This window comes from Aquarana catesbeiana, linkage group LG11 (assembly GCF_042186555.1).
Source record: "Aquarana catesbeiana isolate 2022-GZ linkage group LG11, ASM4218655v1, whole genome shotgun sequence".
NCBI lineage: Eukaryota > Metazoa > Chordata > Amphibia > Anura > Ranidae > Aquarana > Aquarana catesbeiana.
Window position 1 is genome coordinate 22,322,985 of NC_133334.1, and position 14,628 is coordinate 22,337,612.

General features: G+C 47.4%; 1 protein-coding gene across 4 annotated transcripts in view; it reads left to right on the forward strand.

Moving 5' to 3' along the window:
* TEAD1 (TEA domain transcription factor 1) overlaps positions 1–14,628 on the forward strand; it is a 169,905-nt gene that overhangs the window by 118,683 nt on the left and 36,594 nt on the right. For all 4 annotated transcript variants that reach the window (XM_073604056.1, XM_073604059.1, XM_073604058.1 and 1 more), the window contains 3 exons: positions 1,126–1,169; positions 2,914–2,975; positions 10,931–11,055. In XM_073604056.1, the coding sequence (XP_073460157.1) occupies positions 1,126–1,169; positions 2,914–2,975; positions 10,931–11,055 (231 nt within the window). The remainder of the gene's footprint in view (positions 1–1,125; positions 1,170–2,913; positions 2,976–10,930; positions 11,056–14,628) is intronic.

Consider the following 14,628-nt stretch of genomic DNA (forward strand, 5'->3'; position numbering starts at 1 on the left):
TAATGGGTGAGGGCAATGCTTCCGCTGACCACCATTGTAAGGAGGTTCTTCTTTAATTGACCACCATTGTAGGCATTGTAAGAGGGTCCCAATAAAGGAGGGTCCTTCACTGACTAGCCTGAAAGAGGGTCCTTTTTCTACTGACCATCAATAGGAGGGTCCTATTTCCACTGACCAATAAGAGGGTCCCATTTCCACAGACCACCAATAAGAGAGTCCTATTTCCACTGACCAATAAGAGGGTACCATTTCCACGGACCACCAATAAGTGAGTCCTATTTCCACTGACCACCAATAAGGGGGTCTATTTCCACTAACCACCAAAAGGAGAGGGTCCTATTTCCACTGGCCACCAATAAGAGGGTCCTATTTCCACTGGCCACCAATAAGAGGGTCCTATTTCCACTGACCACCAATAAGAGGGTCCTTCTCCCACTGACCACCAATAAGAGGGTCCTTCTCCCACTGACCATCAATAAGAGGGTCCTTCTCCCACTGACCATCAATAAGAGGGTCCTTCTCCCACTGACCATCAATAAGAGGGTCCTTCTCCCACTGACCACCAATAAGAGGGTCCTTCTCCCACTGACCACCAATAAGAGGGTCCTTCTCCCACTGACCACCAATATAAGTGGGTCCTTTCTCCCACTGACTACCAATCTAAGAGAGCCCTTCTCCCATTGACCACCAATCTAAGAATGTAAAGTGGGTTGTCCTTTCACTGACCATCAATCAAAGAGGGCCATCCTATTGGCCACTTCTTAATTGGCCAACAATGAGAGGCAGCACTACAATTTTCACTGCGTTTCTTTTAGGGCCCCTATGATCATTTGTTACATTTTATTATTAATCAAATTAATGATGTCGTGTAGAAGAGCTATGGGTGTCAAATTAGCTAATTATGTCACATTCCTTATCCCTTCATTCATATTCATGTAACAACTTACTGTCCACATGAATGTACTGTGAGCTTTAATATTACTAGCAGGGGTTCCTTGAGACCTTAAAGTTATTTTAAGGGTTCCTCTGTGATAAAGAAGATTGAAAAGGCTGATACACACCATCGTTTTATGTATAATCATGTGACCTCAGTTTATATGAATTTGTCTGGTTTTGTGTTCGCAGTACTGGCCAGGAATGATACAGACGGGTCCTGGATCCTCACAAGAGTAAGTGCCGGGAGAGAGCGCACATTTCGAGAACTCCGGGACGTTTATCAAAACTCCTGAATTTGGTGCAGCTGTACATGGCAGCCAATCGGCTTCTAACGTCAGCTTGTTCAATATAAGCGTTTGACAGTAAAACCTGGAAGCTGATTGGTTTCTATGCAGAGCTGCACCAGTTTTAGCATCCTGAATTAATAGGGATACGATGTATAATAATCTACAGTGACCCAATCTCACTTTTCAGTCTACTTACAGTATGATAACTTGTTCTTCTCGCCCACCTGCCACATCCCATGATTGGGTAGCCCACCCGGACAATTGTAGCTAAAAACCCGGGAGCTGTCAGTGATGGTTCAGTTGCTGTGAGTATGCAGCAAACCTCAGCTGCCATAGACTTGTGTGGTGTGTGGGCATTAGGGCTCCCCTTGCTGCCACACACATGCCTTTACATGGTTGGCAAGACGATAAACGAACCCCATTTGTATGGAAAATGTGATAAAGGTCGCACAGCCTGTACCAATGGACTTTTCTCTGTGTCAAAAGTACTTCTTTCCACATATAAGTCAATGGGAATGCAAAGGCAGCTTGAAGTAGGGTCAACTTAGGAGGCGGCGATCAGGGTGAGCAGGGGGAATAAAGGACTGAAAATAGAAAACGAATGCAGCCACCACATTGTTGGGCAGGTAAGCTGCAAGATATTACAGTTTTGTTCTTGGGTTTAGATTTAAAGACGGAAAAAAACAAACAGGTCTGCATTCTTTATGGAAATATTTTATCTTACATATTTACATAGATAGCAAGGTTGAATAAAGACACCAGTCCAACCTGAGTGAGTTTGGGTGTGTGTCCATAATTGTCCCTATCCCTGTACATTGTGTCTCAAAATCTTTTATCCCCGGCTAGTTGTTATTAAAGGGGAGTTCCACCCAAAAATGGAACTTCTTCTTTTCAGGATTCCCCCCCCCCCCCCCCCCCCGGTGTCACATTTGGCACCTTTCAGGGGGGAGGGGGGAGCAGATACCTGTATAATCCCGGTATTTGCTCCCACTTCCGGGCATAGATAGCCGCAGTATCCACAGGTATCTATGCTATATCTGGCGCCTCCTCCGTCCCCCCTGCTGTCTTCTGGCAGACACACAGGTCCCAGAAGACAGCAGGGACAAGTGGGATCGTGCAGCGTGACTCGCGTACATGCAGCAGGGAACCAGGCTGTGAAGCCGCAAGGCTTCTCTTCCTGATTCCCTTACTGAAGATGGCGGCGCCTCCACCTGAGGGCCGAGGAACAGATTGGTTTTGGGTGCCGACATCGTGGGCGCCCTGGACAGGTGAGTGTCCTTATCTTAAAAGTCAGCAGCTGCAGTATTTGTAGCTGCTGACTTTTAAAAGAAAAATAAAAAAATTGTCGGAACTCTGCTTTAATTTTACTACCCTGTTTCCCCCGAAAATAAGACCTAGCGTGATTGTCAGTGATGGCTGCAATATAAGCCCTACCCCCCAAATAAGCCCTACCCTGTTTCCCCAAAAATAAGCCCTACCCTGAAAATAAGACCTACAAGGACTTTAACTAGGGCTTATTTGGGGGGGTAGGGCTTATATTGCAGCCATCACCGACAATCACGCTAGGTCGGTATATATACATGCCAAGAAATGTCTGACTGGTTGTCCCAATAGATGCAGTACGGATACAGAAAGAATTTCGCTACATTGTCTATAAAAAAATGTTGTGTTTCTCTGTATTGTTTTCCAGCGTCAAGCCATTTGTCCAGCAAGCATATCCCATCCAGCCCACCGTCACAGCGCCCCTAACAGGTAATATGAGCCTATGGCTGCTCTGTGCAATATGTCGCCAGCTTGTTCATTCCATGCCTAGAAGACTCGGTGCCGTCCTCACCAATCATGGAGGTCATACAAGATACTAGATGAAGTCGTTTTTGTTGTGGGGGTGTTTGTTCTCTAAGGCTGGGTTCACACCATTGCGAAATTGGATGCGGGATCCCCGCATCCAATTCGCAAACGCAGGAGGAGCCGATTCACATAAATCCGCAGCGGGTCCGGTGCGTTTTGCAAAAAAAACGCTGTTTGTCTTTTTGGTCCGTTTCAGGTCCGAATTCAGCCCAAAATCTGAGCTGAAATCGGACCTGAAACGGTGAACCGGGACACACCGGACGCCCTGCTGCGAGCCGCACGCGGCTCCTATGTGAACCGAGCCTTAAACTCGACACCATACAGACACAGATAAATACACAGATACGTGGGGGATGTATTACCTGCCAAAGGATTTCCAATTCTGTCCATCCAGTCCTGAGATAGAGCCCTGGTTCGCCCTGCTGCAACTTTTCATGCGACTTGCTGCAAGTCCCAAACATATATTTTCAATGGGTTCCATCTTAATTGCTGCGATTCAAGTCACAGCAGCGGCAAAAAAAATAGTTCCTGCACTACCTTTCTACGTCTTCCTTGCGTCATGACCAATCCCAATATTCCCAACGCACACGTTCCTGAAGTTGGCTGTTTTGGTGTTGGTGGGTGCTGCGGTGACCCCGGGCTGGGAACCGCAGACACTCGAGGTGAAGAAATGTCACCGGCACATCAAGGAATTCCTCAAACCGTGGTCGCTCGCCTGGCGAATGTGCTCTGCGTGGCTCAGAAGCGTTGCCTTTTGTATGTACCACGTGACCACATAATAAAGCTTTGAACCCGTTTGGAGGAATCTTTGGTGTGCTGGAGACATTTCTTCACATCCCTTGCGACATGAATGCCATAGACTGCAATGTTAAAAATCACAGAAGTCGCAAGGAAGTTTCTTTAGCTGGATACACACGATACAACTTTTTGTTCGATTTCCTTTAGATTTACCTTCAACTATGTAGTGCAAGGGCCTGTCTGATTGCATACTAAGTGAACATGTTTAGGGTTGACCTCATAAGGTTTTGATAAATCCAAGGATAATTGTATAGTGTGTATCCAGCTTTAGTCTCGTCTTTTGCGACTTTGGCTGCGAACTTCAGAGAGTTTTGTAAGTTTTAAGAATATGTGTCTCACTCTGTATTGTTATATTTGCCAAAGCTGCAAGCGGGTCGCAATGCAAAGTTGTGCTGGAAGATGCACAACTTTGGGGGTCACAGCAGTGTCAACCAAGCTATATGCACAGCCCTGTTTGGCAGGAAACTTGAGTTTTCTCTAGTGCAGTTCATTAACTGTTACTAGTTGCCCCCCCCCCCCCAGCCTCCGATTGGACAGCAGGGGCGTTTGTCCATTAAGGGCGCACAGGTGCCGCCTCCCCTACTCCCCTATCCATCGCCACTCCCCTATCCATCGCCGCCCCCCCCCCCCCCCCCCATCCATGCGTCCGATCCCTTTCAGGACGCCGGGCACATGGATTCCAATGCGGGGTGGGGTGTTTTCTTGAAGCACCTAATAGGCTTCAAGATAGGGTGGGCCCAGGGCGCAGATCATTGTGCCAGGAGCAAATCACCCAGGTCTGACACAAGCCAATGAATATTCGCTATTCTTCCTCATTCTCCTTCCGGCCAATCAGGAAGCCCCTATTGGCCAATCGTGTCTCAGGACACACCTCTGCGGTATCTATTCGGCCGGAAGGAGAATGTCTCCTGTGTGTTTGCTGGAGCGGCCTGGCTCTTCCTTCTCCCTGCCTCCTCAAGGTAAGGCAGCCTCTTGGTTGACCGCCACTGGGGGGGGGGTTTACATGATCGCCTGTGTCGCCTCGAGGGGGCGGGGGGGTGTTTACATGATCGCCTGTGTCGCCCAAGGTGGCAGGGGGAGGGGGGGGTGTTTACATGATCGCCTGTGTCGCCCAAGGGGGAAGGGGGGGGTGTTGCTGTTGACCCGTCGTCTGTCTCCAGCAGGCGGGGGGGGGGGGGGGGGGGGTTGTGAGTGTTGGTTGTGCTGCCCCTTCTAAATAGTGAGCACCAGCCGCCAAAAAATGAATAGACTGATGAGCTCATCTCTCTCTGTCCCTTTGCTCTCTCCTCCTATCAGCATGTCCCTTTTTAGCACATAAACTTTAGTGCAGCTTGATTGGCTTTGTGGAAAAAAAAAAAAACATTCAGTGATGTATTATTAATACAGAGCTGCATTTGTTGGTATCTTTGATGTCTGTCTGGCGTTCAGCTCTAACATTGACCATTATTATATGTTGGGGCGCCCCTCTTCCTCTCTCATCATTTAAACTTCCCCTCCCCCCTTTTTCTTGCCTCACCTCTCTATCTGGAACCTCAAGCTCTAACAATAAAAAGGTGTTGTAATTCACTCCACTCTCGTATACAAATAGTTTATTTTAATCCGTCTGAGTGTAATCTGGCTGGTACCGCAGAGACGTCTTGATGAAATCCTTTCCTTCGAGTGTAGTCATTTCGTGAAATGCTTAAATTCCTCCTCTATCCTCGGGGGGGACAGAACACAGGTGCGCCTCTAAGAAAGTATAATTAACCCGCAGGGGCGAAGCAGCAGGCGGAAGAGTCTCTTCATGTTTTGTCTTTTGTTCTTTCGGAATGGACGGACCTTTGAGAATTTATGTATTTATTTAGAACTTTTCATTAAAAGGCTTTTTTTTTTTTTTTTTTTTTTTTTTTGTTTTGTTTTTAAAACAACGAAGATTAAAAAGAAATGAATATTTAAGGAAAGAAAAAAAAAATCCATTACACAGAATCCCTCATTGCAACATTAAGGAATTTGGAATGACAGGAAACATTGTCAAAGACGTCAAAGAGCGGAATAATGGGGCGTGGTTTACAGAATGATGGAAAATATACTGATGGGTACAATCATAATACAGAAACAGATGATATTTTGGGGGGGGGGGGGGGGACGACGTTTATTTAGTCACACAGTGGAGATAAAGTCTACACACCCCTGTTAAAATATCAGTTTTCTGTGTTGTAAAAAAAAATGAGACAAAGTAAATGAATAAAACCTAAATTATTTCAGAACTTTTTCCACCTTTAATGTTACCTATAAACTGTACAACTCAGTTGGAAAACAAATTGACAAATTGAAATCTTTTAGGGGGGGGGGAATAAAAAAAATTTAATGTGGTTGCATAAGTGTGCACACCCTCTTATAACTGGGGATGTAGCTGTGTTTAGAATTAAGCAATCATATTCAAACTCATGTTAAATAGGAGTCAGTACACACCTGCCATCATTTACAGTGCCTCTGATTAACCCCAAATAAAGTTCAGCTGTTCTAGTAGGTCTTTCCTGACATTTTCTTAGTCACATCCTACAGCAAAAGCCATGGTCCACAGAGAGCTTTCAAAAGCATCAGAAGGATCTCATTGTTAAAAGGTATCAGTCAGGAGAAGGGTACAAATGAATATCCAAGGCATTAGATAGACCATGGAACACAGTGAAGACAGTCATCATCAAGTGGAGAAAATATGGCACAACAGTGACATTACCAAGAACTGGACGTCCCTCCAAAATTTATGAAAAGACGAGAAGAAAACTGGTCAGGGAGGCTGCCAAGAGGCCTACAGCAACATTAACCACTTCCTGCCCGGCCCATAGCAGATGACGGCCGGGCGGTGGTTCAGTTATCCTGACTGGGCGTCATATGACGTCCAGCAGGATAACATGCCGGGGGGGCGCGCATCGCGGCAATCGGAGCGGTGTGGCGGAGGCTCTTTATCAGGTGATCAGCCGTGTCCAATCACGACTGATCACGCTGTCAATAGGAAGAGCCATTGATCAGCTTTTCCTCACTCACGTCTGACAGAGTAGAAGAGAGCCGATCGGCGGCTCTGCTGACGGGGGGGGGGGGGGTCTGCGCTGATTGTTTATCAGTGCAGCCCCCCCTCAGATCGCCACTAGGACCACCAGGGAAGGGGCAACATGTGGATGGCCAGGTATGTACCCCATGGCCATCCACATGTGCCCAATCCGTGCCCACAAATGGGCACTGATTGGCACCATTATGTTCCAGATCTGCCCAGCAATGCCCCCAATATGTTTTATCAGTGCCACCGATCAGTGTGTTCAGTGCCACTTGTCATTGCCCATCGGTGCCACCTGTCAGTGCCCATCAGTGCCACCCATCAGTGCCACCCATATGTACCAATCAATGCCACCTACGAGTGCCCGTCAGTGCCGCCTATGAGTGCCCATCATCAGTGTCCGTCAGTGCCACCTCATCGGTACCCGTCAGTGCAGCCATATCAGTGCCCGTCAGTGCAGCCATATCAGTGCAGCCATATCGGTACCCGTCAGTGCAGCCATATCGGTGCCCGTCAGTGCAGCCATATCGGTGCCCGTCAGTGCAGCCATATCGGTGCCCGTCAGTGCAGCCATATCGGTGCCCGTCAGTGCAGCCATATCGGTGCCCGTCAGTGCAGCCATATCGGTGCCCGTCAGTGCAGCCATATCGGTGCCCGTCAGTGCAGCCATATCGGTGCCCGTCAGTGCAGCCATATCGGTGCCCGTCAGTGCAGCCATATCGGTGCCCGTCAGTGCAGCCATATTGGTGCCCGTCAGTGCAGCCATATCGGTGCCCGTCAGTGCAGCCATATCGGTGCCCGTCATTGAAGAAGAAAACGTACTTATTTACAAAAAATTTTAACAGAAACAAAGAAAAACTTGTTTTTTCGAAATTTTCGGTCTTTTTTTATTTGTTGCGCAAAAAATAAAAACCGCAGAGGTGATCAAATACCACCAAAAGAAAGCTCTATTTGTGGGAACAAAATGATAAAAAATTTGTGTGGGTACAGTGTAGCATGACCGCGCAATTGTCATTCAAATTGCGACAGCGCTGAAAGCTGAAAATTGGCCTGGGCGGGAAGGTGTCTAAGTGCCTGGTATTGAAGTGGTTAAAGGAGCTGCAGGAATATCTGGCAAGTATTGGCTGTGTGGTGACAACAATCTCCCGTTTTCTTCATATGTCTGGGCTATGGGGTAGAGTGGCAAGACGGAAGCCTTTCCTTACGAAGAAAACCACCCAAGCCCGGCTAAATTTTGCAAAATCACATCTGAAGTCTCCCAAAAGCATGTGGGAAAATGTGTTCTGGTCTGATGAAACCAAGGTTGAACTTTTTGGCCATAATTCCAAAAGATATATTTGGCGCAAAAACAACACTGCACATCATCAAAAGAACACCATACCCACCGTGAAGCATGGTGGTGGCAGCATCATGCTTTGGGGCTGTTTTTCTTCAGCCTAAACAGGGGCCTTAGTCAAGGTAGAGGGAATTATGAACAGTTCCAAATACCAGTCAATATTGGCACAAAACCTTCAGGCTTCTGCTAGAAAGCTGAACATGAAGAGGAACTTCATCTTTCAGCATGACAACGACCCAAAGCCTTTATCCAAATCAACAAAGGAATGGCTTCACCAGAAGATGATTAAAGTTTTGGAATGGCCCAGCCAGAGCCCAGACCTGAATCCCATTGATAACCTGTGGGGCTTATCTGAAGAGGGCTGTGCACAGGAGATGCCCTCACCGTCTGACAGATTTGGAGTGTTTTTGCAAAAGAAGAGCGGGCAAATATTGCCAGGTCAAGATGTACCATGCTGATAGACTCATCCCAAAAAGTCTGAGTGCTGTAATAACATCAAAAGGTGCTTCAACAAAGTATTAGTGTAAAGGTGTGCACACTTTTGAGACCGGTAACCTATGCAACCATATTATTTTATTTTTTTTATTTTTACTTCCCTCCAACTAAAAGATGTCAGTTGTACAGTTTATAGGTCACATTAAAGGTGGAAAAAGTTCTCAAATGTTTTATCTCTGCCATTTTTTTACATCACAGAAAAATGACATTTTTAACAGGGGTGTATGGACTTTTTATATCCACTGTATATACCAAATGGTATGATATAGTTTCAGTTGACCTCTGGATTAGTAAATACAGTGCTCTATAGGAATTGTGATTTAGTAAATTATGTCAGGGGTGATATTCGATAAACACCACCACATTCCTTGTTTTGCATTCAATAGTTCACACCCAGTTATAACCCTGGGATTGAAAATATATGGGACTTTTAATTTGGGTAATTTCTCCAAAAAAACAATAATAAAAAGATTGTTAAAAAAAATTAGACTTTATTCACATTCAAGCTTAAGGCCTCAAAGCTCTGACCCCTAAAGCGGTAGCAAACTGCAGTTGGTGGGAAAATAAAAAAATAAAAATTCAGTCAATGCAAGGCAATGTCATAATGTGCTAGTATGCAACACATCAGTGGCGGCTGTTCATACAGGGCGCAGGGGCGCCACCCCCTAATCCATGCGCCCCACCCCTAATCTACATGCAGGGCGCCATATGATGGATTTCAATGTTTTGATTGGAGCCTGAGGCTCTAATTGACTTCAAAAAGGGTGGGCTCAGGGCACAGTCCCGATTTGGCCGCGGGGTCCGATTTGGCCGCGGGGTCCGATTTGGCCGCGGGGTCCGATTTGGCCGCGGGGCCCGATTTGGCCGCGGGGCCCGATTTTCCCGCTGGGCCCGATTTTGGCCGCGGGGCCCGATTTGGCCGCTGGGCCCGATTTGGCCGCGGGGCCCGATTTGGCCGCGAGCCCCGGGGCCCGATTTGGCCGCGGGGCCCGATTTGGCCGCGGGGCCCGATTTGGCCGCGAGTCCCGGGGCCCGATTTGGCCGCGGGGCCCGATTTGGCCGCGAGACCCGGGGCCCGATTTGGCCGCGGGGCCCGATTTGGCCGCGAGTCCCGGGGCCGATTTGGCCGCGGGGCCCGATTTGGCCGCGAGTCGAAGCAGTCGATGGGACTCGGGAGGAGACGGGGGGGGGACTTGTCAGAAGGGACTCTTGCAGCAGAGAAAGGAGGCAGAAGACAGAAATGACACTTAGTGCTCTGGACGGAGATAAGTACACACTATAGAGCAGTGTTTCTCAACTCCAGTCCTCAAGGCGCACCAACAGGTCATGTTTTCATGATTTCCACTATTTTGCACAGGTGATTTGATCAGTTTCATTGCCTTAGTAATTACCACAGCCGTTTCATCTGAGGGAAATCCTGAAAACATGACCTGTTGGTGCGCCTTGAGGACTGGAGTTGAGAAACACTGCTATAGAGGGATATGCTTTGTTCATATTTCATGTCTGAGATTTACAACCACTTTAAAGTATAACAAGAGGCAAAACTTTTTTTCTGCTGTCTCCCCATTCGGGAAATTCACCCTCTTTTCTTTTTTTTTTTTTTTTTTGTCCTTTTTCCTGGTATCACTGAAAGTGAAAGAAAATCCAAAATGTTGGGTTGTCACCAGAATGGGAATAAGGGAGGTGTCTTCCAATGGGGACACTAGTTCTTGTGGCAACCAGGAACTTGCTCACTTTGCAGGGATTTCCTCTCTCTTCCTGTTTGTCTATGGGACAGGAAGTGAAAGGAAATCTCCCTAATGGGACATGCATTGGCAAAAAAAGGAATAGGAAAAATACATTTTTGCCTTTTTAGTTCTATGTTGCTAAAAGTAAAAATCTGACCTGACTTGGAAACAACATCTGTCAGATTTTGGGATCTCTCAGGTCAACAATATTTTAATGTTTACTTTTCCTAATGCAATTCTATATCCATTCAGTTAAAATGACTCTTACAGCAAACAAGCTGGAAGCAAACCTTTGCTTGTCCGCTCTGGTGCTGAGCAGTCAATCGTGGGAAAAGGTCCCATCCCCCCCAACCCCCCCCCCCCCACCTTGTACTGGGAAGAATAGAGTGACCAAGGAGTCCCGGCACATAAGTGACGTGGTGGAGCAGCACTTTGAACTCCTCTAAAACTGACACGTCTGTTTATATTGCAGGTTTCGAAACCGCAGCGCCGCCTGCCTCCTCAGTTCCGGCATGGCAAGGTCGGTCCATAGGCACAGCCAAACTCCGATTGGTGGAGTTTTCAGCGTTTCTAGAACAGCAGCGGGACCCAGACGCTGTAAGTAACATTTTGCAATGCAATAACTATAGTATGTTTTCATTTCTTTATCCAGACATTGCCCAGGATGACCCCCCAAACCACATTTTCACCCTACAGGGCAAGTCACATTTATCTGATCTTGTTCCTGTAGGGACATTATCACCAGGCTTGTAGGACTTCTGCAAGGGCGACTGCTAGAAGGTCTTTTTACTATTAATGTAGGTACCAGGCATGATTAAGGCCGAAACGCGTTGGCCATTTCATGGGATTTTATGCGTTGTTCCATAGAAATAAAAATTTGTTTGTAGATATTACCGAAGTTCCGGCTTTTTATCATGATGCACATAACTAGAACTACATCTCCAAAGAGCCCCCTTCCCTACAGACACTGTGTGGACAGACCCCTAGGATTCAAGAGATAAGCTGGCCATAGATGGATGAAAATTTGGCTGGTTCAGCATGTTGATTGATATACTGTATAATTATAGAATACAATTCTTGGATGTGTGGTAAGATTGTTCATGTTGCTTAGTCTTTTAAAACGTTGACTGTTTAAAAACATCAGATTCAGCCGACCTGTTTCGGGGGATAAAGGGCTCCTCCTTCAGGGGCAACAGATGTAGAAATAATCAGGAGAACACTAGAAGACCCGAATGAAGCCAGGAAAGAGACTACTGTGTCCTGACAGCAAAGCGTAAGCTGGTTGATCATTTTTACATCTGTTGCTCAAGCCCTGAAGAAGTGGGGGTTCTTTCCTTCTGAAGCGCGTTTGATGAATCCTTACTCAGTTAACCACTAAATGTTTTAAAAGTCTTTCAAACGTGTGTTAGATGCCTCCATACCAGCCATTCAATAGCTGTACATCTGTTGGGTAATTTGTTCATCAAGATCAGAAAGGCAGCAGCCAAGGACCATGCCAATCAGGTCCATACACACCTTAAAGGTTAAATGCTTCTTTAAGATTATGATACCCCCATATTTAGGATGTAGCATAGTACCAAGTGGACCCCACCACTGAAAAGGGCCCTACTTTGACAGTGTGCAGGGTTTCTTCTCCCCTACAGCAGCTATCAGATTTGAAATCAACATGGCAGTGCTGGGTTCCACTCACGCCATGTCATTTATTCGCAGAGACCTGTGAAGGAACTAAAAGTCCCATCATCCACTTTGGCAGACGAACCTGTACTTCTCAATAGCATAAAAGCAGATCCGGGACAACATAATCCAGCACCCAGGGCAAAGATGGCGAATTGCACTCCTCATCCCTGCCAGGTGGAGTCTCCAGTAGACTCCCCCTTTACACCGGGTGTCCTCAGTAGACTCCCCCTTTACACCGGGTGTCCTCAGTAGACTCCCCCTTTACACCGGGTGTCCTCAGTAGACTCCCCCTTTACACCGGGTGTCCTCGGTAGACTCCCCCTTTACACCGGGTGTCCTCGGTAGACTCCCCCTTTACACCGGGTGTCCTCGGTAGACTCCCCCTTTACATCGGGTGTCCTCGGTAGACTCCGCCTTTACCTCAGGTGTCCTCGGTAGACTCCGCCTTTACCTCGGGTGTCCTCGGTAGACTCCCCCTTTACATCGGGTGTCCTCGGTAGACTCCCCCTTTACATCGGGTGTCCTCGGTAGACTCCGCCTTTACCTCGGGTGTCCTCGGTAGACTCCGCCTTTACCTCGGGTGTCCTCGGTAGACTCCGCCTTTACCTCGGGTGTCCTCGGTAGACTCCGCCTTTACCTCGGGTGTCCTCGGTAGACTCCGCCTTTACCTCGGGTGTCCTCGGTAGACTCCGCCTTTACCTCGGGTGTCCTCGGTAGACTCCGCCTTTACCTCGGGTGTCCTCGGTAGACTCCGCCTTTACCTCGGGTGTCCTCACTCTTCCAAGTCGTTGCGTGTCACATGACGGAGAGAAAGATTGGAGGACAGAATCTGTCCTCCTCCCTCAGCAGCACCGCGCTGAGACTGAGGACAGTTCTCTGTCTCGGTGCCGGCTCTTTTCCCCACAATGCACGCTGGAGAAAGCCGAATCCTGCCTCCGGCAGCAGCTGTCGGCCGCTGCTCCTTCTGATAGGAGTGACACTGCTAGTTTCAGGAAAGCGTCAAGCGGGCAAAAAGGCAGTGCCCCCCTCAACAAGGTGCCTGGGGCAGGTGCCCACTTAGCCCTCTTGTCTTGGCCCTGGATACGAGTGTAAGGATCACTGCATCTGTGGCTAATCGACTCTTCCTTGTAATCAGAAAGCCCATACCTTGGCATGGACAGGAAGTTGGAGAAAGAGTCTGCAGAAGCCTGGCATTGCACCCAACATCCTCTGATAATGGCTGCAATGCTTTGCAAAATAAAATAAAAATGCACTTTTTTTGGCGCAAATATGTGCATTTATTATTATTCTTTTTTTTGCAAAAGGTGGACTTGATCTTTAATTTCACACCGGATTTACCTCCCCCGTGGAGAACATACTCTTCCCCATTTTTCATCAGTACTCACCAGACACTAATTATAATACCTTAATGATGCAACGGTTACCACAGATTCACAAGCATTAGAACTTTTTCAGAAAAAAAAAACCTCCTACCGGAGTCACCAAGGCAGGAAGCAGAGAGTAAAATCATCCCACTGGGGACATGGACCGTAATAAAAACCTGGCAGAGGTTCTATCCCTTCCTACACTCCAGTAGTAGTATGATGTATGCACACATCTCAGGTATACCTGTATGATGGCTCTGTCCTATGGAGCCAGGGTGAAGGCGAGTATTTGTCTGATTCTCCTGTTCTGAGAATTGGGATTCCGGTGCGGAGAAGGCAGAGAGCGCGGGCACCTGTCTCTTTGGCAGGCTCGGCTGGCAGCTGCAGTGTGATCTAAGAGCTGTGTTTAGGTATGTTAGTGTAGATGGCATATAGAATGTCTCATTCCAGGAGCATTCCTGGGAGTCCGGACCGTCTTCTGCCGACACGTCTCTTCTTGTCACTGCAGCCTCTTCTCCGGCACATTTTATACGCTTGTCATTTCACTGTCTGGAGGCCCCAAGTCATTTCCACATTTATCCTTCACACACAAAAAAAAGGCACTTTCTGCAGCAAAACCGCCTAACGTATCACATTCCTGCCACCGATTCTGGGTAGACCGTGAAGGATGCACCCAATTAGGTAAAAGGGACCTGTCAGGAGAGAAATAAGGGAACTGTCAAAGCTGACTGGTTAATAAAGTGTATGTAGACCCAATCACTAAAATCATTGAAGCTTGAACATTTCAAAGGTAATTTTAAATACGCTATATTGCCAAAAGTATTGGGACGCCTGTCTTTACACGCACATGAACTTTATTAGCCTCCTAGGCTTAGTCCGTAGGGTTCAATATTGAGTTGGCCCACCCTTTGCAGCTATAACAGCTTCAACAGGCTGTCCACAAGGTTTAGGAGTGTGTCTATGGGAATGTTTGACCATTCTTCCAGAAGCACATCTGTGAGGTCAGGCACTGATGTTGGACGAGAAGGCCTGGATCGCTGTCTCCGCTCTAATTAATCCCAAAGGTGTTCTATCGGGTTGAGGTCAGGACTGCGCAGGCCAGTCAAGTTCCTCCACCCCAAACTTGCTC